Source organism: Drosophila eugracilis, unplaced genomic scaffold (genome assembly GCF_018153835.1).
Source record: "Drosophila eugracilis isolate 14026-0451.02 unplaced genomic scaffold, ASM1815383v1 contig_2154, whole genome shotgun sequence".
Lineage (NCBI taxonomy): Eukaryota > Metazoa > Arthropoda > Insecta > Diptera > Drosophilidae > Drosophila > Drosophila eugracilis.
Window position 1 is genome coordinate 3,290,055 of NW_024573038.1, and position 26,171 is coordinate 3,316,225.

Below are 26,171 nucleotides of genomic sequence, written 5' to 3' on the forward strand. Positions count from 1 at the left end.
ACTTCTTCCTCCGTCTTGCCTCATTGCACTTCGGTCGAGCTTGGGCGATCATCAAATTTATGCGAGCCAACTTACAGAACTTGTACCTTAAACACATTCAGATTATTCATATAAAGGTTGGACTTTGCGTGGGAATTTTCATGTTGTACTTTCTTATTAATTAAGAAACGCGATCAGGCGGAACCCGTAAGCAATTATGGTGACTATTCATTAGGAACTCTGCTATATCTTCCTTTCCTGTTGAATTCAAGTTTATCTTTTTTTTAGATTTCAAGTAATATTTGATTGTTTTTCTCAATATTTTTCGTATTGAATTTCCCAGATAAACGCACTTCAACTTGTCATATTCATCACATTTTCGAATTCATTTCATGGGCCTTGGAACTGCAAACGCCAACAGCAGGGAATGGTTGTTCAGGGGCGTGGATGGCCGGGCACTTGAGACTCTAAATATTCCGGGAACGCACGTGTTGGCCAAGTGTTAAAAAAAGAGAAGGCATTTGTGGAAAATAAATCAGGGCAGGCACAAGGGGCAGGCCGGGAACAGCGGGCATCTCGTCACCCAAGTTGAAACTAATTTTATGCATGACTTTTTACGCATTCCAACAATATTTCCCCTGACAGCCACTCCAGCATAGTTGGACAGTTTTTACTTTTGTTTCACAGTCTCGCCGAGACATTCCAGCAGTTTTCCCTTTCTGCTTTTTTTGTTTATTTGAGAGTGCGGCATTTTATGCACAGTTAAGTTAATCTGCCCTAAGAGTAAGTACTTAGCAATCCTCCGGCATGTGTCATCCTCTCACTTTTTCGATTTCCCGGCCTGCGACACATGAGACGTCGCCGTCTCCTGGTTTCTTTTTCTGGTTGTGGATCTTTTGGTCCGTGCCACATAAATACCCACTTGAGGCTGTGAGGTATTGGGCTCAAGATTCCGGATCGTTTGGGGTTTCCGATTTGGCATATGTCACGCAGATCATCAATCCGTTGGTCTCTGCTTTTCACCACAGCAGGTGGCACTAAGTAAAATTTTCATCAGAGGCATTTGCAAAAATATTTAACTTTTACAGAAACCTGTGGAACCTTTTGAGATCAGCTTAGGCCCCATCCTCTCCAGCATTTTAGTAATAAATTACACCCAAGAAGAGAGCAGTGAAAACAAGGAAAAGGCATTTCAATGCATCCACCTGATGACTGGCCGGGCATCCAGCTAATGACACATAAATATTTATCGGAGAGGTTTCCGAGCCCAGACTGCGCCGACCGCCGCCCCCTCCCAAAGTAGAAGTTATTACTGAAGGGGTTTCCGTGGCCGTGGCCAAAGCTTTGATCGCTTTTTTCGGTTTCTGTTCAGATTTGCTGTCCGTTTGTGCCTTCTGTAATCTGGCCGAGCCGAGCTACTTGACTTACACACGCAGAACCCAGGAGAACCAGTTCGAGGCATTGAGTAATTACCGCAGAGAGGTTTGCGGGGGCAAGCTAAGGGACCCAGGGTGAACCTTTTGTCGTGCCAGTGCGTCTCTTCTACACAAGAAAAAAAACGAGGTTTGCAGATAGATATATGAAGGTGTTAGGAGAAAAAGTAAGCACCATCTTAAGGAAATTTTAGGGATCAGAAACGATAAGCTTGCAAAATTTGAATCTCAAGAAGTCGCATATGGAGAAGAAACTTTTGTATAAAGTTTTTCTTTCAGTGGCTTTGTCCAGCGCTGTCTTTCGCTTAATTGCGTAAGGCAGGTGGCAGTTGCTGTGCCTTTCTGGCGATGAGGAGAATAAGACACGGTCACAGACAGGCCACTTTAAAGTTGTGCCCGTTGGTGATTAGTGACGGTTCTCCGGCTCCATTTTCCTCACTCCTCAGACGTAGCCATCTATTCCTACAGTGCGAGTGCTTTCCATTATGGCCAAGTGTCAAATTAAGTGCTCACATGATTAATATTTGTGGCCGGCGGGCATTGTTCCACAATACTCGGGCATTTGGCCAATTCCACATTCGGCTTCTGTCGTGGCCCAGTGCAATTTTCTCGCTGATTAACCGTGTCGTTAGGCTATTAACTTTTAATTGTGAGTTCCATACAGAAACGCATGACCGTCTATTCCTTGTGCTCTTTCCTAGCCATAAAGTCAATTGATGTATTTGGCATTGCCCGATTTTTTACGATGTCCTGGAATGGATGGTCTACGGGTCGGCGGAAATTGTCTGACATAGCTAAAGGGTGAGTCAGTTTCTTCAAGAATATTATTTTTTAGTGGCCAGAAGGATTTGAGTTATTGTCTATTAAGTTTCTTTTACTTTATTTAAATATTTAAGGGTTTATCTTACAAATTTTCAGCACAACCAATTTGGTTAATGTTTCAGAAATTTTTAAAATAAATTTTACCACGTTATTAACACTTTCATTCGAATGTCTGACGATCTGTTCCTGCTTGTGAGTAACTTTTTGGCAAAACTTTCGTTTTTCGCCGCAGTTAATTAATGCGATAATTAATCTTGCTGACTGTCCGACTGGGGATGACGTTCGACGGACTTTTATTGGTTGCCGTGCAGCTGACTTTAAATCAGCTAACTTGGCTGTCAGAATTTTACAGTTGCCCTGCGATTGGGGACTTCGCCTTGGGAAATTAGGTCAAATTAAAAAGCAACAACCGAGAGGTAGCAAAAAGTAGGTCAGTTTTCAGTTTTAAATCCTTGTAGAGAAGTGAGGTATAAATGAAAGAAACAAATGATGGCCTACCAAAATTGACAGCTTTTTTTCATTATGAACTCAAAAACAATAATCTAAGATCCTTCAATTCAAAATTTACAAATCTAAAAACAAATCGCATATAAAAATATATAATGATAGAAGGCTCAAAGTTCTTGTAATTATTATTATAAAATTATTCAGACAACTCAAATCTGAACTCAAGGCAAAACAAAGCCAAAACTTAATACACTGTAGCCAATGGTACCAATCCATCAACACCAAAAGCCACCATATTAGCGACCATTTTAGACAAACCCACCCAAACTGGAATAGACTCGACCAAACTAAAATTACCCGACTACGTCTAGGACACACCAGCCTCACCCACCAACGCTATCTGAACCAAATTCCAACACCACCTTGCCCTTTCTGTCAAGGCAACCTCTCCCTACACCACATACTAAACACATGTCCACCTATCTTGCAAACAAAGCAAACTATCTTCCAGAACTCCAACCCGCTACATCTCCTCAATGACCTAAACCCAAAAAACATTAAAAAAAAATACTACTTTTCCTAAAATCAACACAATTATACCACCAAATCTAAATATAAACATTTAATAAGACTAGTTGCCTAATTTAAGAAAAATAATGTACAGAATACATAGATAACGATTAAATATTAAGTTAAGACACAACATGTATATATATCATATCTTAAGACTTAAGCGCCAACAACTCACATAGCCGAAGGCCAGAGGAGCCAGCGCTATATCATCAAGCTAGTCTAGTTTTGTAAACTTTTCTACCTTTTATAATAATAATAATAATAATAATAATAATAATAATAATAATAATATCAAAAATTATTCAGAAGAAGTTCACTGCAGCCAGTGGTTGTTAATCTTCTATTATGTTTATCATAATCTGTTAAGCTTAATTTGTTAAATAAATAAAGAAAAATTGTTCAAAGTGGCATTTTGTTGAAAATGATAGGTCAAAACAATAATAAGTATAATCTTTGTTCTATTTAAAGAAGGTTTTCTAATTTGATTAAACTGGCAAAAGCGGGACTCCATGTACATCTTAATAGTTTTCACAAAGTATACTTCAGAAAACAAAAACAATTTGAAGGAATAAAGTTAAGCTCATGAAGAACCAGCCCGTTTAAAAGAATAATCAGATTAATTTATACATACTTTATATTCTTATAATATAAAACCAACAATTTAATCAAAAATCACTAAACTACATTAGAGGTTTACCAATCTAAATCTAATTTTGAGAAAGAAATAAATAATTATCGGCCTTTTGAAGAGCTCATATGATACACATACATATCGTGCCTTCAATTGATCTTCAATTAATATCTTCCGTTCTTACACCTTTTCCGATAATAACCAACTTCCCTTTATGTAGCCAATTAAAGTCGAGTTACAGTCGAGCATACCAAAAAAAGTTATCAATTAAATACAAAAAATAAGTTCTAATGCACTTTTTAGCGGATGTGTACAACGAGGGGTCCAAACTATTGTGGGTCTGAGGGTAAAACCTTTCTGTAACTTTGGGCGAGAACTGGTTTTTTCGGTTTCAGACAGTTCGAAACGTAAATTTATGATCCAGTGCGAGCTGTATCTGTATCTGTATCCGAGTATCCGAGTATCCAAGTATCGGAGTATCCAAGTATCCGAGAGATGTCAAGATACACGGACCGAGTTCGCTACTGCGACTTGGACTTGATGCACACCTGCACCTCGCCGCCGCTGTTGTTGTTTCTCTTTTTATTATTGGTGTTAAAATTATGGGTTACGCCAGCCAGCCAGCCAGCCAGCCAGCCAGTTGGGGTGATGGTGATGGCGATGTTGATCTGGGGTTGGGTGAGGTGTGGTTGACAGTCGGGCCCGGTGTGCGTGTGTATCTGTGTAAGACGGTAGCACTTCCCTAGGCCGGTAAGGCCAGTACAGATACCCCATACCCATACCCATACCCATGCCCAGTATCCAGTAACCAGTTCCTGTTCATCGGGGTCTGCGATTCCGACTCGGACTCGGAATCTGGATTCTGGATTCTGGACCTCTGGCCTGTCGTCGTGTCTGAAAAACTGTTCTAAGGGCCATAAATTGTGCCTGCCGTGCTTGCTGTTTGGAGTTGAGCCAACCATGACCACAATGGACTCAACACTGGTAGTCAAATAATCTCGTTTAATACTTGGCTTTTGTCGATCTTATTAGGCAAGAGCGGGCCACATTTATGTTAAGTAGGGAACATTTTCATGTTAAGGTCGAAGAAGCAAAGTTCCAGTGACAGAAATGCATTATCATTTTACAAATAAGATGATACTTTTCGAATTGCAATAATATGTAAATGTTAAATGTTTAAAATGTGAAGTTTTTGTGTTTATATACTAAAAAGAAAACTAGCTATGTATGTACTTAAATGAAAACTAGAAAGGAGAGCTGCTGTTTCAATCTTTATATTAAACTTAATCAAATTTATTTACTTTAAAAATTGTACGACTTTCTAATCATATTTGCAAATAATATTCTAGTTTATCCCCTCTTCGACATTGATAACTTTATTAATGATTTATTTGCACGCAGGATAAAAATAATGTACTTCTTTTCCAAGATATCCCTGGAGAAGGTTGATTGCCCCTATCCAGGCCATTTGGCATCCCGAACACCTCTGGGTTCATTAGCCGCAGCATCCTCTGGCCAATCAATTACTGAAACCCCAAGCCGACTCATTAGATGCAGTCGAGATCATGTCTCGTTTCTTCATAAGCAATTGCAGTTCATTACAGGGGATTGGAGCCTCATTAGGGGCACGGTTCCTGGCAATTTGCAGGCATGCCAAAAGGGTTTAATGTTTTGATTAAGACACAATTCTAACCAGATCCATTTCGAGTGCAGGTGTTGAGAGACGTTGGCGTGCGGCTTGTAAATTTTAAATTTGCCATGACCAGAAGCCTCATAAACCTTACAAAAAAATCATCATCAGTCTAGGGTTAATCTGTACTGTAGGCATCTGTTAACTGTACTCTTGAGTCTTGAGAGATGCAGAGATCAAATGCAGTTTTAATGGCCTGTGGTTTCTGTTGGTTCTGTTTGGAAATCGTCAATAGAAACCTTGACCGATTAGCGACAAGTTAAACCCTTTGTACACAATCTTCTGACCTTAGGTCGTAAATTAATCAAGCTCCGAAGTGAGACCGAGTCGAAACAGAGTCATCAAACGGTGGCAGTGGCTCCATCCACTCGACTCGACTTCACTCGACTCGACTCCAATCCAATCCGATCCAATCCACCAGCCAACACCTGAGCACCAAAAAACACAGCCCCGCACACAAACAAGTTGATTTTCCAGCCCAAATGCCCCCAAAACCCAACCCACTCCACCGAAACTCCGCACCGTTCCAATCCAAGCTCAGCCCAAGCCCATTGTATGTCATTTTTCAAAACCAGAAATGAAAAGAAACCAAACCATACGAAACGAATTAAAATTGTTATATTTATTCGGCTGAAAGATACCTGATAAATGGTTATTAAAAGTTTCGAATAAAATTCCGATTAAAATATGAAAATATTTCTTTAAGTACTTCTAGGACTCAATGATTTTTGTAAGCATTATGATGTTATGTTCAATGCTCATGATAGTCATTCCCTTCTGCTTTGCAATTACAGGGTATATCAAATTAAGCCTGCAGTGCGCTTTGGTCTCGGGGCTTTGGCTGCTGCGCACGTGCCAAGGCAGCGCAGCTTTTGCGCAGGCGCAGCCTCCTATTCAGAGCCGGGAAAAAAGTCAGACACTCAAGAAAACGACGATGACGATGCCCAAAACAGTTGTACTTCGTTGTTGCCGCTGGCCAGGCCTCTTGTTGGGGAAAACGCCCATACTAAAGCATTACAGCTAAGTTGGTCAAAACGATTGGTAGTCGCTCTTTCGATATATTTAACAAACTCATAAAATAAGACAACAAAACTATTAGGCTAACCTGGTTTAGCAATAGCACTGCAAATATGGCTTACTTTTTTATAGGCATATTACAAGGAAGCAAACTCTTTTCTGTATCTTAAAGCTTGTATTAATATATTTACTACTCAACTTTCATTTGAAGTAGATTAAAATGGTTAGCTACACATTTGTAGAGTATCAAAAGTTTCCTTAAATCATTTTCTTATAATATCCGAGCCCATCTAACCCAAAGAATCGGGTAACAACTCTTCTGGCCATGACTCTCCGATTGTGCGATGAAGAAGCTTTTGGGTCTCCAGAGTAAAAGTCATTTATTTTATTTAGGGTCTTCAGACTGTTTTTGTGCGCAGCAGTTTTAATTAAAAACATAGCTAGAAACAAAATACCTTGGCTACTTCGGCTCGTGCCCACGATTTGAAGGTGCATAAAGTGGGCGTTGGATTCTGGAGGCGGGCGGGTTGGGAGTTATGGCTTCTTCTTGGCCAGACATGTAATTGTGGATCATGATGGCGTTGAAGATGATGATTCAGCTGATTTGGCCTGCCTGGAATATTTATGGCTCGTGCCAACTGTCTGCGCCTAGAGAAACTTCAACTTCAACCTGAACTTCAGCTTCGATTCTATCTCGAAACGGGATTTATCACTGATGGGCGCTACTGGAAATTTGTTTTCTTGTTTGTTGGAAACTACATAATACGTTATAGTAAGTGGAATTCAATTTCCCTGGAAGTTAAGGTTTTTAAGAGCAAAGCCAGCACGTGCTCGCCGTTTTCAATTGCAGGTGTTGTTCCACACAGTTTTCTTGGCCACGTTCTGATCTTTGACTGTCAGCAGCGCCCACGCCAATAGATCCCCATGTCTTTGTCTTGTCTCGCTAACTGTGTCAGCAATTAGTTTCGGGCCTTATTTATGGTCTCCATTTGCCATTTGCCTGTTAAATTAATTAAACAAAGCAATAAACGAACATTGTATCCATAAAGCAATTTGGTGTTTTGGAAACAAACACAAGGTCTTTAGCTGGGTTGTGTTACCGATGTGTATGGCTGGATTGGAAAGGATGTAGGAAAAGGGCTTGCAAAATTTTGTAGATCAGTTACCACAGGCATCTAGAGAACTGCTGGCTTACCAAGAAAACCAACACTGTTTCTTTAAAAGTCTTAAAAAAAGTTGCTAAAATTCTGAAATTGGATGTTCTTATCATGATCTAAGATCAAGAAAATGAAAAATACCGTTTACATATTCAGTTTAAAATCACTTGTTTAAGAGACCGCTTCAAAAATGTTTCCCCAGAAAGAGATTAATTCTCGATCATCAGCTTACCCCTACCAAGAATCAGTCAGTCTGCCAATCCATGTGTCAACGACCAGTTCAAATTGTTTATAACTATCTTTTCAACAGGGATCCCAACATTTTGCACAACAAAGAGATCGCCAGAGCGAAGTGACGGACAAAATTCATTACCAAAGCGACCTGAGCCCGGCCAACGAACGACCAGAAACATTAGTCATCTGCGAGAGGCAGACAGACACGACGACCAATCGACTACAATGAACTTATCGCGCCTATAAAATCAATCAACTTTTAATAAAAAATAAAAATATAAGCGAGCAACAATAACAACAATAAAGTGCTGTGCTCCGGTGCTGCTGGAAAAGGAGTTCAGTTTCCGCACATATGGATCAGTTTGGCCAATGACTCATCGAGTGGTCAAGTTGAGAACGAGAGCCGAACCCAAACCGAAAACCATAAATAAGCTCAAATATAAATAATTTTTAGTTCCTCCCTGGCTCTTGGCTTATTTGCCCATTCGGCGTTGTTTATACAATAAATCTACCTGAGGAGAGGGCCACGGCAACATCTAATAAGATGGGGGAGCAGGCCAAAAGGAAAATCATTATCTGATAGTTCGCGAAATCTGTACCCTGAAATTTATTATGACTTTGATACGGAAAGCAAAACTAAATTTATGGCAATAAGCTATGATGAAAGTAAACAAAAGAGAACCTTAAATATGGAAATAACTTTTAAAGAATCTCTCTAACAGAAACTTAAAGCTGATTAAAAGCTAAGAGACCCTCTGCCAGGGCAAACAGAGACGACTCCAACTGGATCTAGTCTGGACCAAGAGGCCAACTACCTGCAGTCCATGAGTCACCCAGCGAATCTTGCAGTTCGGCACACAGTTAAATGATCAACAATTCGTGGTCCAATATGATTAGCAAGTCCCTCCGAAGATCGCAGACCACGTTCAGGTAGTTAGACCGAAAAAAAAAGTAACTAAGACCCTGGCCCTGCAGTCTGTCCCCAAAAAGCTTCCAAGATCTTCGCCTCACACATTCAAATCTTTTCAGCGGACTCGTGGAGTGTCTACACTATACAAACTATGACTCATCGCACATCGCACCAGATCAAAATACTCGCCACATCCCACAATCTTCCCTGGGCTTTTCTTACACGACCACAGATCTGGGGATACTGTTTTTGTTTTTAATGCGAAACTTGTGTTTCTGGCCTCTTTTGTTGTGATTGCGGCTCGAAGGGGATTTAGTCAGAAAAAACGCAAATTATGAGAGCGATCAGCGCTGGAATGGGCTCAGAAGTGGCTAAATTTCTTAATTAAACTGGTGTGAAGCGAAAACTTAGTGTCTATAAAGCTATATACATTATTCCCATGGAAACCTTGACAGTTTTATGTGAATAAAATTGCTTCAGACAAACAGTTCGTTTATTAAGTGACCAGCTCTGTCTTAACTAGTTTTTATTGGTTTTCAGGATATTTTAAAAATATGAAAAAAAAATATACTTTGAAAGTAGCAGTAGTAGTTAACAGATTAGAGAGTTTTGAGTAAATGACATATTTTTATTTAATAAATACAAGTTACAAGTCTTCAGTACGCAATAAATCTCCCAGCTGCTGACGATATGAAAAGCGCTTCTTCATTTTCTATTTAAAGGCATTCATTGTGCTGCTGATAGATTCATGGAGCTTGCAATTTCTAAACATATCTGCCCGGTTGTCAAATTAAATTTTTCGCATTCGGTGGATTCTTTATTTTTAGCGATATTTTTTCCAGTTCGTTTGTGCAATACCCATCGCACATCAAAGGGGAAAGGGATACTGATTTTATGCAAAAATCTAAAATGGAATATATTCGCTCTCAATGAATTGTAGGTGTGAAATGTTTGCCATGATGAAAATTCCACTTTCAAAGAGGAGGCGTGGCCAGTGCAGGCTGGCATTTGTTTGTTTTAGTCTGGGTGTGGATTTTTATTAAATTTATACTCGTAGGAAAGTGCTTAAAAAAGTCTATCTATTTCAGAAACAAATTTTACTAATTTGTTCCATCGAGTATATTTTACGAAGCAGTAAACCAAATCATTAAAATCTTTACATTTTATATATTTTTATTCATTTACCAAATATTGTTTAAAATTTACAGTTTTTTTTATAAATCTAGGTCAGTGTCTGCTATATTACGTTGAATTGACATTTTTTCATCACTAAATTGATAAAATATTTTAATATTATAAAAGTCTGTCTTTGCTAATATACGAGTTTTACTATAGATGAGAATGAGAATGATAAAAGTTCCCTGAACTGAACTGCGTCATCCTTTATCGATATATTTTTCTATCATCCCTAACCTCCCGTCCTGCTTTTAATATTTTCCATATTTTGGTAAAGAAACATTAAGTTAGTTATTTGATAACAAGTCCAATTTTAAAAAGCTTTTCGATTTTAATAAATTTCTCAAAGCAATTAGTTGGGCTGTCAGTAAATTGTCAACCTTCACTCACACAGTATCATGTATAATTCAAGTTGATATAGCCAAGAACAGTTCGATTTCCAGTCAACAAGTATTTGCCAATTCCAATACGCATTTAATTTGCAGCAATGCTAGTTGGTCGAGCTTCCAAGCTGTAAATGAAATCGAATCCAAGGATGTCAACTTCTTGTAGCTGAGGGGTAAGTTGTTTTGATACTGAATATTTTGTAAAGTTGAAAAAAATCAAATTTCTTGAGCACAAGTAAGCATTAATTAATTATGTTTTATTATTTATTTACCAATTTCATTGTTTTTCTGTATTTTTTATGTCTTTTTAAGGTAAAGCACTAACAGTAAAACTTTTTGTTTAATGTTACATAGTTTTAGTAAAATTTTAGATATTATTTTTAAATAGTTTTCTTTCCTAATGTTTGGTATTCTTTTATCACAGAAGTTTTTACATTTGATACCAATTTTTATATCTTCCCTTTTTCTACTTAAAGAAACACCCCAAAGTGCTAATAATAATTTCGATCAATTACAGCAATTAGCACAGCACATAAAAACAGCATCAATTGCCTTCTACGCAGAGATCTTCAATTGGTTTTTATTACGATTTCGATTTGCCTTGATTTACGCCTGATCTGCTATAACTTTTACAGAGATTGGTATACGTTTTATAGGCCTGGGATGTTCAGACTCAAAAATTTATTGATTTTGTGAACTTTCATTTTACTACCAGATACTGTTCGTTTCCATAGAAAATATATGCAAAAATCTTGTTTACTTTGCTGTTATTAACTTCCCCCACTGAGAATGGCACCCATGAGGAAAATTATTTATATCATCGCTCATTGAGAGAGTTTTCTATGCGCTATAATATTTGGCATTTCGCCAAATGGCCAGATTGGCTTTTAAATATTTTTAGTGGTCTCCGCCTCTTTTTTTCTGATAATTATTTCCCAGCTGAACGGATGAATGCCACTGCAAACACTTTTCAGACTAATGGGATTTAATTGGAATTTAAAATGCATGTAAAGGTAGAGGGCTGCCAGTTGCTCTAGTAGGTGTGACTTTTTACTACCCACTTTATTAATACGCTTTGTATGCTTCATCTCTTGTCACTCTGTCTCATTGTTTCAGCAACTATCCACAAAGCACAATAAGTCTCGTGTTAATTACTTTCAGAAATGTATAAAATACGAATTTATTATTCAATATGAAAGGGCTTTGTAAGATGGAACATAAATCTTCTTATGTTTTATATACTCGTATATTTTAAGACTGATACTAGTTGAACCTCGTTCCTCGTCATTAGAATGTATACTTAGAAAGATTTACCTTATTTCATTTCGCGGCTTTTCATCAAGACCCCAGTTAAATTCATTTTAAAACAAAAACATCCACAATCACCTACCCCAACAAGGCCATTAAAATGCGCCAACGCTGACCCACTTTCACTGGCCGGGAGAATGTGAACAGCTGTCAGGCATTGTGAAATATTGGACAACCCTTGAGACATGCCCAGAGACGATAAACCAAGAGCCAGTGGACAGAGGACAGGGGCCACCAACGCCTCCCATCGCTCATCCAACGGCTGAAAGCGAAACAAAAGACGGCAACCGGCAAACATGGGGAATACTTCCGATCCAGGATCCCGATCTCGCTGCGGACTGAAAGTGCGATCGCCCACACAAAGAATGAAACAAAAGATCTGTTTACCGGACGGTGATTAACTCGATTTGGGTCGGTTGGGATTATATTCATTGCTTTGAGGGTGTTTTAAATTGTTTTAACTATGGATTGTAATTAGTAAAAGTTTATATGTTACTTTGAGATGAGTACCAATATAATGAGTAAACAATATAATGAAATATGTAAAGATTGGGATTAGAAACTTAATTTTAAAAGATAACCTTCATTCTTTATTAAAGAATAAAGATTAGGAGTGCGTATAACAATAAGAAAATCCTCTCTGATTTGTTTTTACTTCTAAAATGTATACGATTATTAGATAGTAATTAATAGTAGTAAAGATTTTAAAGTGATATTGTTATATGTTTTTACATTAGTAGACCGTTTTTCCAGAAATGTAAGAATTTTTATATTAGTACCCAAAAAGCTTTTTATGGGTTGTTTTTCGAGATGGCAATTTCGATTATTTTTAGAACGTATATAGAGTTTGAAAGAAGTAAGATTCCCTGAAATATAACACCAAATGCGATATATACATACAGATACATATCGTCCATAAATCAAAACAAATAATGAGTGTCAGCATGCAAATAGTGCGTAATTTCACGGAACTTATCAACTACATTTTATTTATAAGTCTAAACTGATAAGAGACCAGAACTTATTGTTTTATTTGCTTTATTATTTTTATGGTTGGTAATTTTATTGTTCCATTAAATTGGATTAGTAAAAGCACTTAATGAAGGCTTATCTTGCGGTCATTGCCTAAGTTAGTCACTGAATTCATTGATAAATTAGTTTGGGACTTTTGCAATATTTTGTATCTGTACTTTGTGCCTTTGTATCTGCAATATTAAAACTTCAAAAAGAAACACAAACTAATAAAAGAAGCCCATTTGGCTGTTTATTCTTGAAGAGTATTGAAAACTTCGGCATCTGCAACAAGGTCTTTAGTCATATCGAAAGCGGATGAGCAACTTTTATCGTTGCAATCGACGAGCGTCTTCGTCTTCGTTTGCGTACAAGGCAATTTATTAATTATGCATAAATGGCAAAGACCCTGCCGTCCGAGGTTTATCGAGGGATGTGGGGGTGTTCGGAGATTGGGATCCCGGCGGGAAGTTCAAAAAGCAATCAAGTTCTGAGTGCCGACAGTTCTCAGCCGATTGTGCGACTGTGCGATTGTACAGTTATGCAAACAGAAGGAGCGACTTTATGGCCCGACCAACTGAAGTTAAGCTGACAAAATGCACTTCAACTGGAATCACCTTAAATGGCAGACAACACACGTCTTTTGTCGTTAAGCATTTTATGGTTTTATCCCTTAGTTGGCAAAAGTTTTCATCGGAAACCATTTGACTGAGAAAAGTTTTTTATTTTCGGTTTTCTTATTATTCTTTCCCATCCCATTTTAATTTTGGGCGTAATAAATTATTATAAGGGGAAGAAAATAAGAGAACAGCATTAGAATCCATTACTAGGTCTTCTACCTGCGCTTCTTCCAGATCCTAAAATCGCTGCCCCGATTCCCTGCTGGCCCATGTGTTCTCAAGTGCTCCTCGTCGGTCCTATCTCTCGTTCTGAATTTCTGAACACCCCGACACCATTTTTCTTTTCCCCTTTTTTCGGGTTCTCGCTCCTTCGCAAAGTTTTAAATTTCTTGGAAATAAAAGCCTGGACATTAGTTTTCGTCCTTCCCTTTTCTATCGCTCTACGCTCGACTGCCCCTTTTTATTAGTTCTGTCTTCTTCCTTTTTTTCGGGTATTCGGGACAGGCAAAATTTTGCAGCTACCTAAGACGTCAGCCTAGAACTGAGCTGACTAGTGGGAGTGAGACGGACAAGTTAGACAGACAGAGAGAGGGAGAGACAGATACGATACTGAAGAAAATCTAAGGCGCGTTACGGTTGCCTAGTCTTATAAATATACTCTGCAATGGCCTGAGAGTCGGCACGAATTTGGCAGTTGATTTGTGTTTCTACTACTAGATCTAATCTACTAAAAAATGATATTAAATATATTTTAAAAACTATATCATGATGTCTTAAAATATTATCAATTTAAAAAATGAAGGAAGATTTGATTTTAAATATCCACCTAAATGTTGATTTTTCTCGCATTTCAACTAATAATGAGACTAGAAAGAGTATCTAGAAGACTAGCTATTTGAAATCAATCCATCGCTCGTCTTCCACGTGTTATCTGCTCCAGTCGCTCAGCCATCGCCGCTGCCTCTCGGCCTCTGTCCGTGCGCGTTTTTTAATTTTTATTCGGGCTTCACTTGTCCCTCATACGCCGTGTGGTTGTTGTAGTGGCTGCTTGGCTGCGATTCGAAACCGTGCAGGTGTCCAATATTTTCTTTTATACCGCGTCATCGGGCCAAAGAAAGAGAGAAAAAATCGAAAGAAAAAAATCAAAAACTAGTTCTAGATTTACAGCCCCCTTCGACACCCCTGCCGCGTCTCGCTTTATTTCGCCCATATTTTCGATTCGATTGCGTATAACAAGTTTAGCGGTCTCGCTGACCCCGCCCCCTTTTTTTCGAACCGTTCTTCGACTTGATATAAAGTGCTTTGCATCCATGCAACGTCGTCTCCAGACCCCACGAGTCCCCCTTGGGTCTACCTCTCTCTATCCTGAAGCCCTTGCCTCTTCATATAGAATACACATACAGATGTTCGCTTTTGATTTTTGTTTTGATTCTACGCTTTTGAAACTTGTACAGTGAGAAAAATTAGGACATGGTTCTTGAAATTGAAAAATAATAATATTAATTAAGAAAAATATGTATAATATAGGGATAGTGTTTAATGCTCTGAAAATAAGAAACAAAATGCTTTTTAAAGTCGTATTTCAGTTTTTGATATTCCAATAAATAAGCCTGAAAGTTATTTCTTCCAGTGCAGTTTTGATTAATATTGTGTACATGTTGGTTTCGGGGTTTTAAGGCCCCATGTGGAGTGGCCCGTCTTCTTAATATTTCCTCCATGCCTTGTAATTACCCAAATTTGGCGTCACTATCCGTTAAAGGGTTTATTTGTTGGGATTAGGAGGGGGCTAGACAGGAAAACGGTAAAGTGGAATTGAAGTTTATTTATGGTAGTGGTAGTGGGTCCAACGATGTTTTAAAAGGTTCTTTATATAGTAGACTGACACAGAGATATCAACAGAAAAGAATTGACATTCTAAACTAATTGTTTCCTTTGCTGCCCTGCGAAATGAGTTCCTTAAGAAAATCATTATAATTAGTTGACTTTACATGTTAATAAGTAATTTGTATTACAGTCTATATAGTATTTATATTATTTTTCTATCTAAAAATGATTTTATTTATGATAAAAATCTAAATTTAATATTATATAAAAGTTATGTGATTACAGATTATATGATAAATTTATCCGACTGATTTAATCCGACTGATCCTCATGCAGGATTTCCACATCTTTCCAGTAAACATGGTCACCAGAGATTTCCACAGCTTGGCTATCGTCTTCCAAAATCCGCTCAAACGGATAGGCCAAAGGCAGTTCATCCCATCGACTGACACCCTTGGTGAAGTCGCAATTGAGTTCATTGCCCTCATGGGCCTTGAAATCATAAACAGTGGCCACGATAAGAAGCCGCATCTTTAGGGGATTTCCCTTGCCACCGCGCGGTAAAATCAGACGCCTGGGGAACCCGCAATTGGGTGTGGAAATATTCAAGGGGAAATCGTATTCCTCTCTCTCAGCCAGCCTTACGAACTGATGGAGTTCGGTGTACGAGATGTGATCACCAGTCAGGCCTCTAAAATCCTTTGAAGGCCTGGATATCCTGTTAACTCCTGGATAAATCACTGTTAGAAATGAATCTAATTGATAGAAGGGCTCTCCAAAGATTTTTCCATGTTCTGCAGTAGTTAGAAAAGTTCGAAATATTGTAGATTGAGTTTTGTTGCTTGATATTTGAAGTTTATAGGTGAAATCCCTATGTTGCAGTCGAAGCTGTCGTTGTTGCAAGGTGAAAGGCCACACAAACTGGCCAGCCAAGTAAAAATGCTTGGCATGCAGGATATTACTGAGATCCACATCAACTGGTTCATCGTAAGTGATCAAAGGACTTATTTGGATGTCATCTATGCGGAAATCACTGGGAATAAACATTTCATGATTAGTGGGTTTGAAGGCCTGGCGATACCAACGATATGATTGCAATAATCGCTCGGCATAATAATAAAAGTTTTCAGATCTCAGCGAAGTGCGAAGGTCTAGTAAAAGTTCAGGCTCTGTAGATTTTTCTATATTTAGTTTAGACCAATCATAGGGGAATAGTTCTTTAAGTCCAATCAGCCAATTGTTGTTATCTTTTAGGTTTATATAGCTGCCATTAGCCAACTGAAAGCCTCTGAAGGTAATGGCATCACCAACTCTAGCCTCCAATTCTTTTAGCTTTTTATTAATAATCCTGGTAGTTTTTGAGGACTCTTCCCTGAATCTTTGCTTATGTTTTTGGCTATCCTTTTCTAGAGTTAACCTCTTATACGACAAGTGTTGGCCATAACGTTCTAGTTTATAACGAGCTAGAATTTGACTTAATTGATAGTAACACCATTCCTGCAACTGATCTGAGTCTTCAGTTAAAGCCACTCCCATATTCAGATTATACCAATAGGATTGCCAACCTATATCCCCTAGCAAATGCTGAAGCCTATGGCCAACTTTCTGATGCCTCATTCTCAAAATATTCACATCCGCCATGGCCTGGAACCATTCCAGCGAGTTTCGCAGATCTCCTTCCAAACTCAAAGGCTCCAGTTTTTGGGGATGCACTTCTTCAATATCACTTATGTTATCGTATCTTATCCAGTTGGCAAAATTAAACTTTCTTGCCTTTCCTATGGTCACATCGTCATGATACGCTTCTGGCCATAGTTCATAGATCTTGGCCATTATCAGGGCCTGATAATCTTCCCTTTTGAAGATCACTTGGGTTAAGGCTTGAACGAAGACTCCTGGATTGATGTGAACTCGGGCCCAGCAAATGTTTTGCCACAATGTATACCAGTCCCTAGTGTTGTAGAAAAAGTGATAAAGTCCCAGAGTCTGCTGGTAATGATCGGCGTAGAGTGGGTTGTAATATTTATTTCTGGGTAAAAGTTTTCCCAAAGCAAAGTCCTTGTAGAACTCCACCATGTGGTCGTTGTAAACCTTAAATTTGAAATAGAAATAATTTGAATATAATATTTCTAATATTTTTGTTTGTTACTAACCACATACTGTTCCTTATCGGTTACCAGCTGCTGCCCCAACAGTCTCCATTGTTCGTTCATCAAAGGTTCATCCACATGATGCAGAATTTCCAGCAAAAAGCGCTGCTTCTCCAAAAAGTAACGATTGCCTGATCATTTTCCAGGATTTAGAATCAGTTTAAAAATATACATTTTCCGGGTAAGGTTTACCTTTTCCATTGGCAAACACTTCCAAATAAATATTAAGACTTAACAACGATAAGAGGCTGCAGAATCTCATCGCACTTGTTTACCTCACACGTTTCAAAAATAAACTGAGGCGGCTTGCGAAGTGCACTTTGATTAGGCTATGTATAGCTTTCACTCAGATCAGCTGGCATTATCTTCCAGTTCGCAGGGTGGCCTTCTTAAAATAATACAGATAACCATTTTAAGATTGTCAACAAAGTTACATTGACGATTCTAGGGAAAGGAATTTCAATTTCATTTCAAAGACTTAAAATATGACAGAAATCATACAATTGATGGGCTTAAGTTAGCACATCATAAAATGAGTGAGAAATATGGGGACATTTTTAACAAATAACTTATTAGAATTCCATTTACTTTAAAACATTTATAAATTTCATTTAAGCTTAAGTGCTTAATCATTCCCAATTAACATTCAACTTCTCATTTACCTTTTGTTCCCAAATAAATAAAATTAAAAGCCTACCGATCCCCCCTTAATTGGCTATTGTTGGCAACAAAAACCAACTGTGGAAAACTGTAAATAAAGCGGAAAATTACCCTAAGAGATATCCCCAGAAGTGGGTCTCATTTGCCTATTAGTCACCATGAGTGGCACAATAATGCAAAAAACGATTTTCACCAACCAGCCAGCCATCCGACGATCACTTCCCGCTCCTGTTGCGAAAATGTGCGGACATTAAATTGCCAACTCAGTCGGTATCTGGGGTCTCCGATGTCTGATGTCTGATTTCTGATGGCTACTGATGAGTGGATGGCGGAAAAAAGGGCAAATTATAATGCGCGAAATGTTAATTACAGTCGGCGCTACTCGAATGTCTCGGTATCTGGCCCATTGTTCGCCCAGAAATTGGCGCATTAATGTAAATCGGCACCCAGGCATGACGGATTATAGGAACCCAGACCTAGTCCAGATGCAGGCTGACTAGTAAATTATCGTCCAGTTACGCCAGTCGGTATTATATATATACAAGACACAAAGCTCTTTGTTTCCCACTCCCGGTGGTGACAAAACGTTGCGCTCGAAGAACTTAATGAGTTGGAACCGAAACGAAAGGAAGCCACACCAGTTATGGGTAATCGTAGTCGTACCACCCAGTAACTACCATCTGATTGATTCTTATTGATGGTGGCAAGTAGTTTTTTGGGGCACTAAGCCGGTTAGGACCGTTACTGATCAGGGAAGAGCTACTGCTGCCTCATGAAAACTGATTACCGAACTCTTCTGCCGAACGAAACGTGACAAACTGCTGGGGAATCTTGCCTACTCATTGCCAATGCTGAAAATCTAGTAAATGCACTGAAAAATGTTAATCAAGGGATAACAAATTTAGTAACACTTAGTTGTTTTAGTAAGATTATATTAATTTAATAGCCAGTGACAAAAAGTATACAAAAATATATAAGAATATTCCATTTTTGGCCATAACTTTTTGAAGGGGATCAGCAGTTTATAGTTTGCAGTTTGTAGTTTATGTACCTCTAAATTTCTCTCAGTGTAAACATTAGATGCACAAATCCCTTCGCACGTGCATTGGCACCCCTGGTTTTTCATCCGATTCCAGCCCGTCTTCGATCCTTCTGAGTGCTTTGCATAATATTAGCACATTAACGGAGATAGCGGGGATCGCATCGACTGCATCTTGGTGGAAAATTTCAATGGGCTTGCCGTCATCAAAACGCCATAAATCGTCGCATCTAAGAACCCTCGGGGGCCAACTCCTTTCAAATGTCATCACAGAGTCGGTTTTTGCCGGCGTTTCCGTGATCCTTGGCTCCGGGCGGCTTATGAAATGCAAATTACATTTCAATAGCTCGCTTTAATGGTTCCCTAGCACTTTGTTCTTTGTCATCGCTCCGATGATTGCCCCTTTTAGCGCATTGGAATCATATTTAAAAAGTCATTATCGGGCGGATCCAACCCCCTCCTGCCACTTTTCCAGCGCATCAATCACTGCGCCTTTTGTCAACCTTTGGTTGGGTTTTTTGTTGGGTCATAAAACGCTTGGAAAGAGGACATCTTAGGCCCTGTGTGAAGGCTTAATAAGCTGGAATATAGATTTGGGACGCGCTGCTGGAGGTTTTCTTAGGCTCTAAAGGGTTTTTCTTAAGTTTAATGATCCCTTATAGTGTCATCATTTTGGTAATCTCTTTAAAAACAGAAGCTAAGTAGAAATTTATTCATTAAGTTGTACAAACTTTGGAATTGAGAATACAAGGATGTGTTTCATAAATATATAAATCTTTGTTATGCCTTCTATTACCATTACCACCAGACAGTAAATAACATGCTGCAACCTAAGTGATCGTGATGACTTCAATTACCATATCTCCGGCACCTTGAGCAGGTTACCCAATCGCTTTTAGCTGCCATCTAACTATTTTCACTCACTCAGCTATCTGCCAACCTCCATAAGCTTCTTATTTATTATGACTTTTTTTGGTGTGAATACTTAAGGTCTGACGCATGCAACGTGGTCTTTTGGAATGGCATGTGGACCTCGGGCAAAATGTGTAACCAAGCGCAAATGAATCATCGAAGTCGGGCCAAAAAAAAAACATAAAAGAAAAGGCCAGCCCAGACCTCAGGGCCCCGATCGGTAGTCGGATGTTTTTAATAAGGCAAGCGACAAACAAGCAGGAATTGGGTCAACCGAGATAAATGCGAGTAAGTGTTGTTTAAACATACACTTTGGCGAATTATTTAATTTAATAATTAATAAATTATGAAGGGTTTATGGATTTATAGCATGTCAAGTTAATAAGCGTTCAAAAGTATCATAAAAATTCATAATTAAATCAAATTTTGGAACACAGAAGGGAAGATTTATTACTCGAAACCAATAGACTTTTATATTTTTGTACGTCACATTCTTTCTCTCAGTGCACCTAAATGGAGCTGATTTCAGGAGTTCTTCTTGTTCGAAATTTAATACACTGATGGATATTGGATGGATGGCAGGGGAAAGGAGTCCCGAACAATGCCAGGGCTTTCATGCGAACTGTCAACTTGTCACGACAATTAACCAAGTCGATGGCTATCTGGCTATCTATCGCTGGAACATCAGGAAACGCCCACGCATGCCAGCCGACTTAAGCGTTAAACAAATTAAGTATCCGACATGTGGGGAGTTGGGGAATTGAGGAAAAGGGGAATTATTATTGAAATACGACACCGATCGGAGTGGATGCATCAGGTAGAGGCGATGACCCAATTCGCTCTGCACTTGCGCGACAATTTTGGTAAACACAGAACTCTTTAGCGATCCCCATGCCACATCAAAAAGAAGAAAAAGAAAAGCCCCCCATCAGGTCCAATATTTGTTTACCATTTAGTTTATTATGCTGTGTGTGCACTTTGGTTCTGCCTTGTTTGATTGCCCTTATTGGACTTCGGGCTGTGTTCCCTTGTGCCGTGGTGATTTTCAATTCAAGTTATGATTATTATATGTTGGGAAAGTCAAATAACGGTCGCTATAAGTCGAGCCATATGCCATATGCCATATGCACATTCAAAGTCCCCCAATGACGGCGATAATTTCAATTTGATGAGTTTTCAATTGGCTTTTCCAATGGGTTTTTTGATCTTTCCTCCCGGCTGCCACTCTGAGGTGTTGGGAATCTTGTTAATACGCCAAATGCCTAACAAATATCGTACATTAGTTCTCCTTTTGTTGACATCTATGAGAACGAACTCTTGAAAAAAGTCTAATTGATGCGAGTTGGACATGGGAATGGAGTTTATGTAAATATGGTTGGTATTGTGGAGGCAGAAAGTGTAATAATTGAAGTTACTTAATATTTGTATTGATAATTAATCAGGCTTAGTTTAAAAAAACATTCAATCGTAATCGTAATATTCTGGTTTTCTTGTTTTTTTGAATTTAAAATTCATTTCGTGCCCTCAATCAAGAATACCGCGTCGTCTCACCAGCTGGAAAGTTAACCCAGAAGATTTGAAAGCGCCAAATCATCGCGAGGATTAACACCAATCGACCGGAGTCACCATGGATCTGAGTCTGGCCACCAGAAAAGTTCCCATCGCTTAAACGTGATTTGTTCTGTGTCAGTTTCCTTTTCGGCGTGTGACAAATTTACGGGCAGTGACTTTCCCAAATTGCATTTTAATAATTTTCTGGAAACGCTTAATCACTTCTCATCTCGAAACAGGGACGTAAAAGATGGTAAAGAAATTTGTTGATCGGCTGGCCAAAGATTCTTCTAAGCAGGAATTATTCTCCCCATTTGCTTTTGAGTGCAAAAATCCGAGGCAAGTCTCCCTGTTGTCTGCCACAGCAGATACCTAAAAATAGCAAACAGAAAAAAAGAGATAAAATATTGTAAACAAAATTTGCATTCCCCCTGGGCAAAAGAAAATTCTTTTCGTTTATAAATACAACTGCCGCGCGATTGTCAAAGCTGACAATTTATTTTTAATCAACAATACGCAAAGCAAAAACTCAGCCACAGTCGGCATATTTCGAAGATACTCGCAGTACGCAGTGTCATTCCATTTTCCCCACTTTGGTTAGGCATCTCGTAGATACATTTTAAGGGAGGGATACAGCTCTGTTTCAAGAAGGGAAACTATATTAAAACGGAAGGGTAGATCTCTTTTAAGGGGAACTGGAGCTTAGGGATCCCTTACTGCTTCTAAAATAAGAGAAAATTCTTCAGGTTTTCTAGCCATAACAATTTTTTAGAAAGGAAACTATAATAACAATCTAACAAATCATGTATCTGCCGTAAAAGTATAAAAAGTATTTATGATTTGAAATCTAACTTTGACAGGGAAACTTTTTCTTTTGGGAAAAACTCCTAACCCAGTTTGGAGGTGATCCCAGCGACCCAGAAGTGCCACCCAGCCAAGCGAATCGCTTGCTCCAGAGAGCCGCTGACCATCCAATCCCAAGCCAGATCCCATCCCTTGGGCGGCTCTTTGATCCCATTTACAGAGTTGGGAGTCGTTGGGAAGTCGCAAACTTACTAGAGCATGGACGAGATTCGCTTTCGTTTTGCGGATCAATTTCAGCGGAGGAAGGAGAATGATTACACACAGCCTCGATCCAACTGAGGATCACACGTTTTTGGTTTTTCCTTTTTTTGTTTTTGGGCCAGTGCTGGTCTGCAATTACAGTAATTCCAATTAATACGCGGCAGTTGATCGGTTTCCTACGGATCGTTTCGATGCGAAATCTTACAGATGTGGCGCGTGCTACATGCCAGCCCAGTATTTGTATCTGTATCTTGCTCCGTTCCTGGCCTATACTCGCCCATCGAGACACACACACTTATTATTGTCCATCTATTTGTCTTTGATCAATCTCTCTGAAGTTGCAGTTCGTTTCGGAGTTCGGTGCGGCTGCCAGTATACGGGCTACACTCTAGCCCGCAATTATAAATGGCAGTTAGCTCGCCGAGTTGGCCACAATAATTGCCCCAAAGGGGAAATCGGCAGCAGTAGTAACTACTACAACTTTGTATCTGGCTGCAGACACGCTAACAACTTTGCTGTTTTCCTAGGCAGGTCTGAGTAAGAAAATATACGAGGCGTTCTATGACTTTTATCGCACAGTTCTAACTAACTGCAGGCGATGCTCTGATGAGGGTAATCCAGGCACTTGCCTTTGGAGTGCTTTTCCATTTGCTGGCTTTGCTCATATTCAAAACTATCAAAAGATGTAACTGTTTTTGTAGCTTGGAATCAAATCTCTTTAATTCGTCCGTAATTCAACGAATAATTTACTAGAAAAGATCATTAAAGATGTTACTTTTGCATTGATGTGCCTTGATTTTAGTCAGTTTGGCTTTTAAGAAATAAGTTTCAGTTAAGTAACTCCATCTACAATGTCCGTTTACAGCCAAATGATTTTTTTCCACATGGTAGTAAGAGCATCCCTACGCACTGAAAATTCATGTAAAACACAAACCTGAGATTCTTTCTAAAGAACCCTTTTCGAGCCATACCCAAAATCAATGCACTTGGCCAAATCGATCGAGCCCACTTAAATATGGGTTGTGCTCTTGGCCTCGAAATGCGATCGGGTTCGAAGTCGATTCTGTCCATACCAGCATACCCATACGTGGCCCAGCCCTTTCCCCCACTAACCTGGCCAAGCTCAGGCATATAATTTCGTTGACGCGCAGAATAAATGATAAATGCAATCATTATAAGAAACACAGCCACAGCAGAGCAACGAAAACTTGGCGAACACGAACGCATGATTAAAACTTTGCCAAAGATGTGCGGAGATGGGCTGGGAGATGGGGGCTGGTGGATGGTGGATGGAGTCCACGATGGGGTCCGCATTCTGAGGCGTTGATGCGAAGCTCAAGATACTTTATACATTGTAAGAAATGGGATGTATATTTCTTTTATGACAAATAACATGACAAATAAACTCATTTGTTCATAAAAAAGAAAGATATGTCTCTTTAAATTTAGAAATTAGGAACAAATATTCAGATAAAATAGATTAGAATGTAATTTTTGGAAATATTTCCCATTTACAAAGGTTGGATATTGTATGGCATTATATTTCTCAGTGTAGGGTCTGTGGTCCATCCAATGCGTGCGGCCCGGTTTCACCTCTTTCCCTCCCAGTTCGATCGTGATACGCTGACCGAGTGCAGCGCGAATGTTTTATGACCAGTCCCGACCGAGCCCGGCATAATTTGTTAGCCTGGCCGAGTGGTCTGGGGTCCAAGAGGATACTGGGATCTGGATCTGGATCTGAATCTGGAGGCCATGCCTCCTCGGTCCTTTCCTGTCCGCCCCCTTTTGCGCACAGAAGCTGCTCCACTCAGCCCGATTGCGTATAATTTTTGTTTCGCTTTTTGTATATTTTTTGGATTTCGCTTCTTCATTGGCATCATTTGCCTGCGGGGCATAATTTTTGATGGGCTTTTGTCTGCTTCTTTGGAACCCAAAAGTCAAAAGAGACTTCGTAGTGCGGTACCCGGTTTTCAAGAAGGTAGATTGGTTTTAAATAAGCTCATGTTGGTGTATCAAAAATTTATGTTTATGTATTACGATGAAATATCAAATAAACCTTTAATTTAGCTAAGGTAATGTTTATAAATTAAAAACATATTGAAAGACTGAAGTGCTTATCCTAAAAATATGGTCTAGAATTTCCATTTAGAATGTTTTAAGGGTTTTCCTATTCCACTAGCTAAGTGGAGCAGCTTGCACCACATGCTTTGCCAATCCTAACATCCGTCTGAAACTGCAAGCAACTTCTCAATCGGTTTCAGTGGACACTGCGCATTTGCTTATTTCCCTGCATATGATCAGGAAATGTGCTACACATTTTCACTTTATGAAGATCCCTCCTCGGAGCCCTAAACCCCTTTTTCAGATCTCAAGAACCTCGGGCACCACAGGAGCAGCAGCGGTCGAAGCGACAGCGAATGCCCCTCGGGCCTCGAATGTCGGACTCAGCATGAATATTTTATTTGGCAAAAAAATAAGGTTGGAGGGATCCAGCTGAGGTACACAGGAAGAAATTTTAGTTCCATTTAATAAGTTTTAACATATGCGACCTGCATGATTTCCTTCTTTTAATATAACTAAAATGTATAACTCTTTTAGAAAAATAAGTTAAATTTCTTGAAACTTTTTGTAATACATCGAAATTTTTTCAGTGTTGTTCGGTGGGTAGGGTGAGGATTGGGTTAGGGATAGCGATTGCGATTGGGGCCTGAACCGGGGCCCGAGACTGGTATTGGTCTTGTCTGTCATGAACAGGAGGCGCTGATGAACGTCGTTTCGTGTCTGGCATCTTAAGGTTGCCTTTTTGTACCCTGCACTGGGAAGGGTTTAAGGGTGTTTCCAAATAAGAGAACAAGCTTTATATTTATATTTAAATATTATTAAAATATAAGAATAAGCTGCCTGAAAATCTAGTCCTGACACTTTGATAAGGTTGTCAAAAGGAATAGACTGCTCCTTCAACAACAATAAAACTTTTCTTACATAAGTCTTTTAGTAAACTTCTTCTGATGATTAATAAATTACTAAAAATTAAAATATAAACAATAACAAGAATGCAGTTCAAAAATGTTCTTAATTAATTTGAAAAGAAAACAAAAACAGTTCGTATATATCAACATTTTTCTGTTTTTATTACCTTTTGATCATAGTTACGATCATATTCCAGGGTGTTTACCCTTCAGATCTTATTTTCCTTCGATCTTCACTTTTTCGCCGTTTGTTTCTTTTTGTTTGTTTGTTTGGCTTGGTTTGATTTGGTTTTTTTCCTCGCAGTTCTTGGCTGCGCTGTATTTTATGCTCATTTAATCTCGCTGCGCGTTTTTAACACATTTAAGGAGTTTCTCGGGAAAGGGAGGGGTTCGTGGTGGTGCTAGGGGGGAATCAGCAACCACCACATCATCGATTATGTTGATCTTTTTTTCGTAGCGTTTCATTTCGATGTCCGTCCAAGAGTCCATCTCTGTCTCCCTTGCTCTAACCCGTCTCTTTCTTTCAACCGATTTTTTGTTTAACTGCGCACTTTTTCTGGTCCGTCAGAGGGGGGAGGGGTAGCAGGGACGGGGGCATGGCTAGGAG

At 39.1% G+C, this 26,171-nt stretch overlaps 1 protein-coding gene across 1 annotated transcript; it reads right to left on the bottom strand.

The window, feature by feature from the left end:
• Positions 1 to 15,530: 15,530 nt before the first annotated feature.
• LOC108108413 (larval serum protein 1 alpha chain) lies at positions 15,531 to 17,630 on the bottom strand. Its single transcript, XM_017216466.2, has 3 exons — positions 17,561 to 17,630; positions 17,372 to 17,499; positions 15,531 to 17,309 (listed from the first exon to the last, which is right to left on the bottom strand). Exons 1-3 carry the CDS (start codon positions 17,628 to 17,630, stop codon positions 15,531 to 15,533), a joined length of 1,977 nt encoding a protein of 658 aa, XP_017071955.2.
• Positions 17,631 to 26,171: the final 8,541 nt, after the last annotated feature.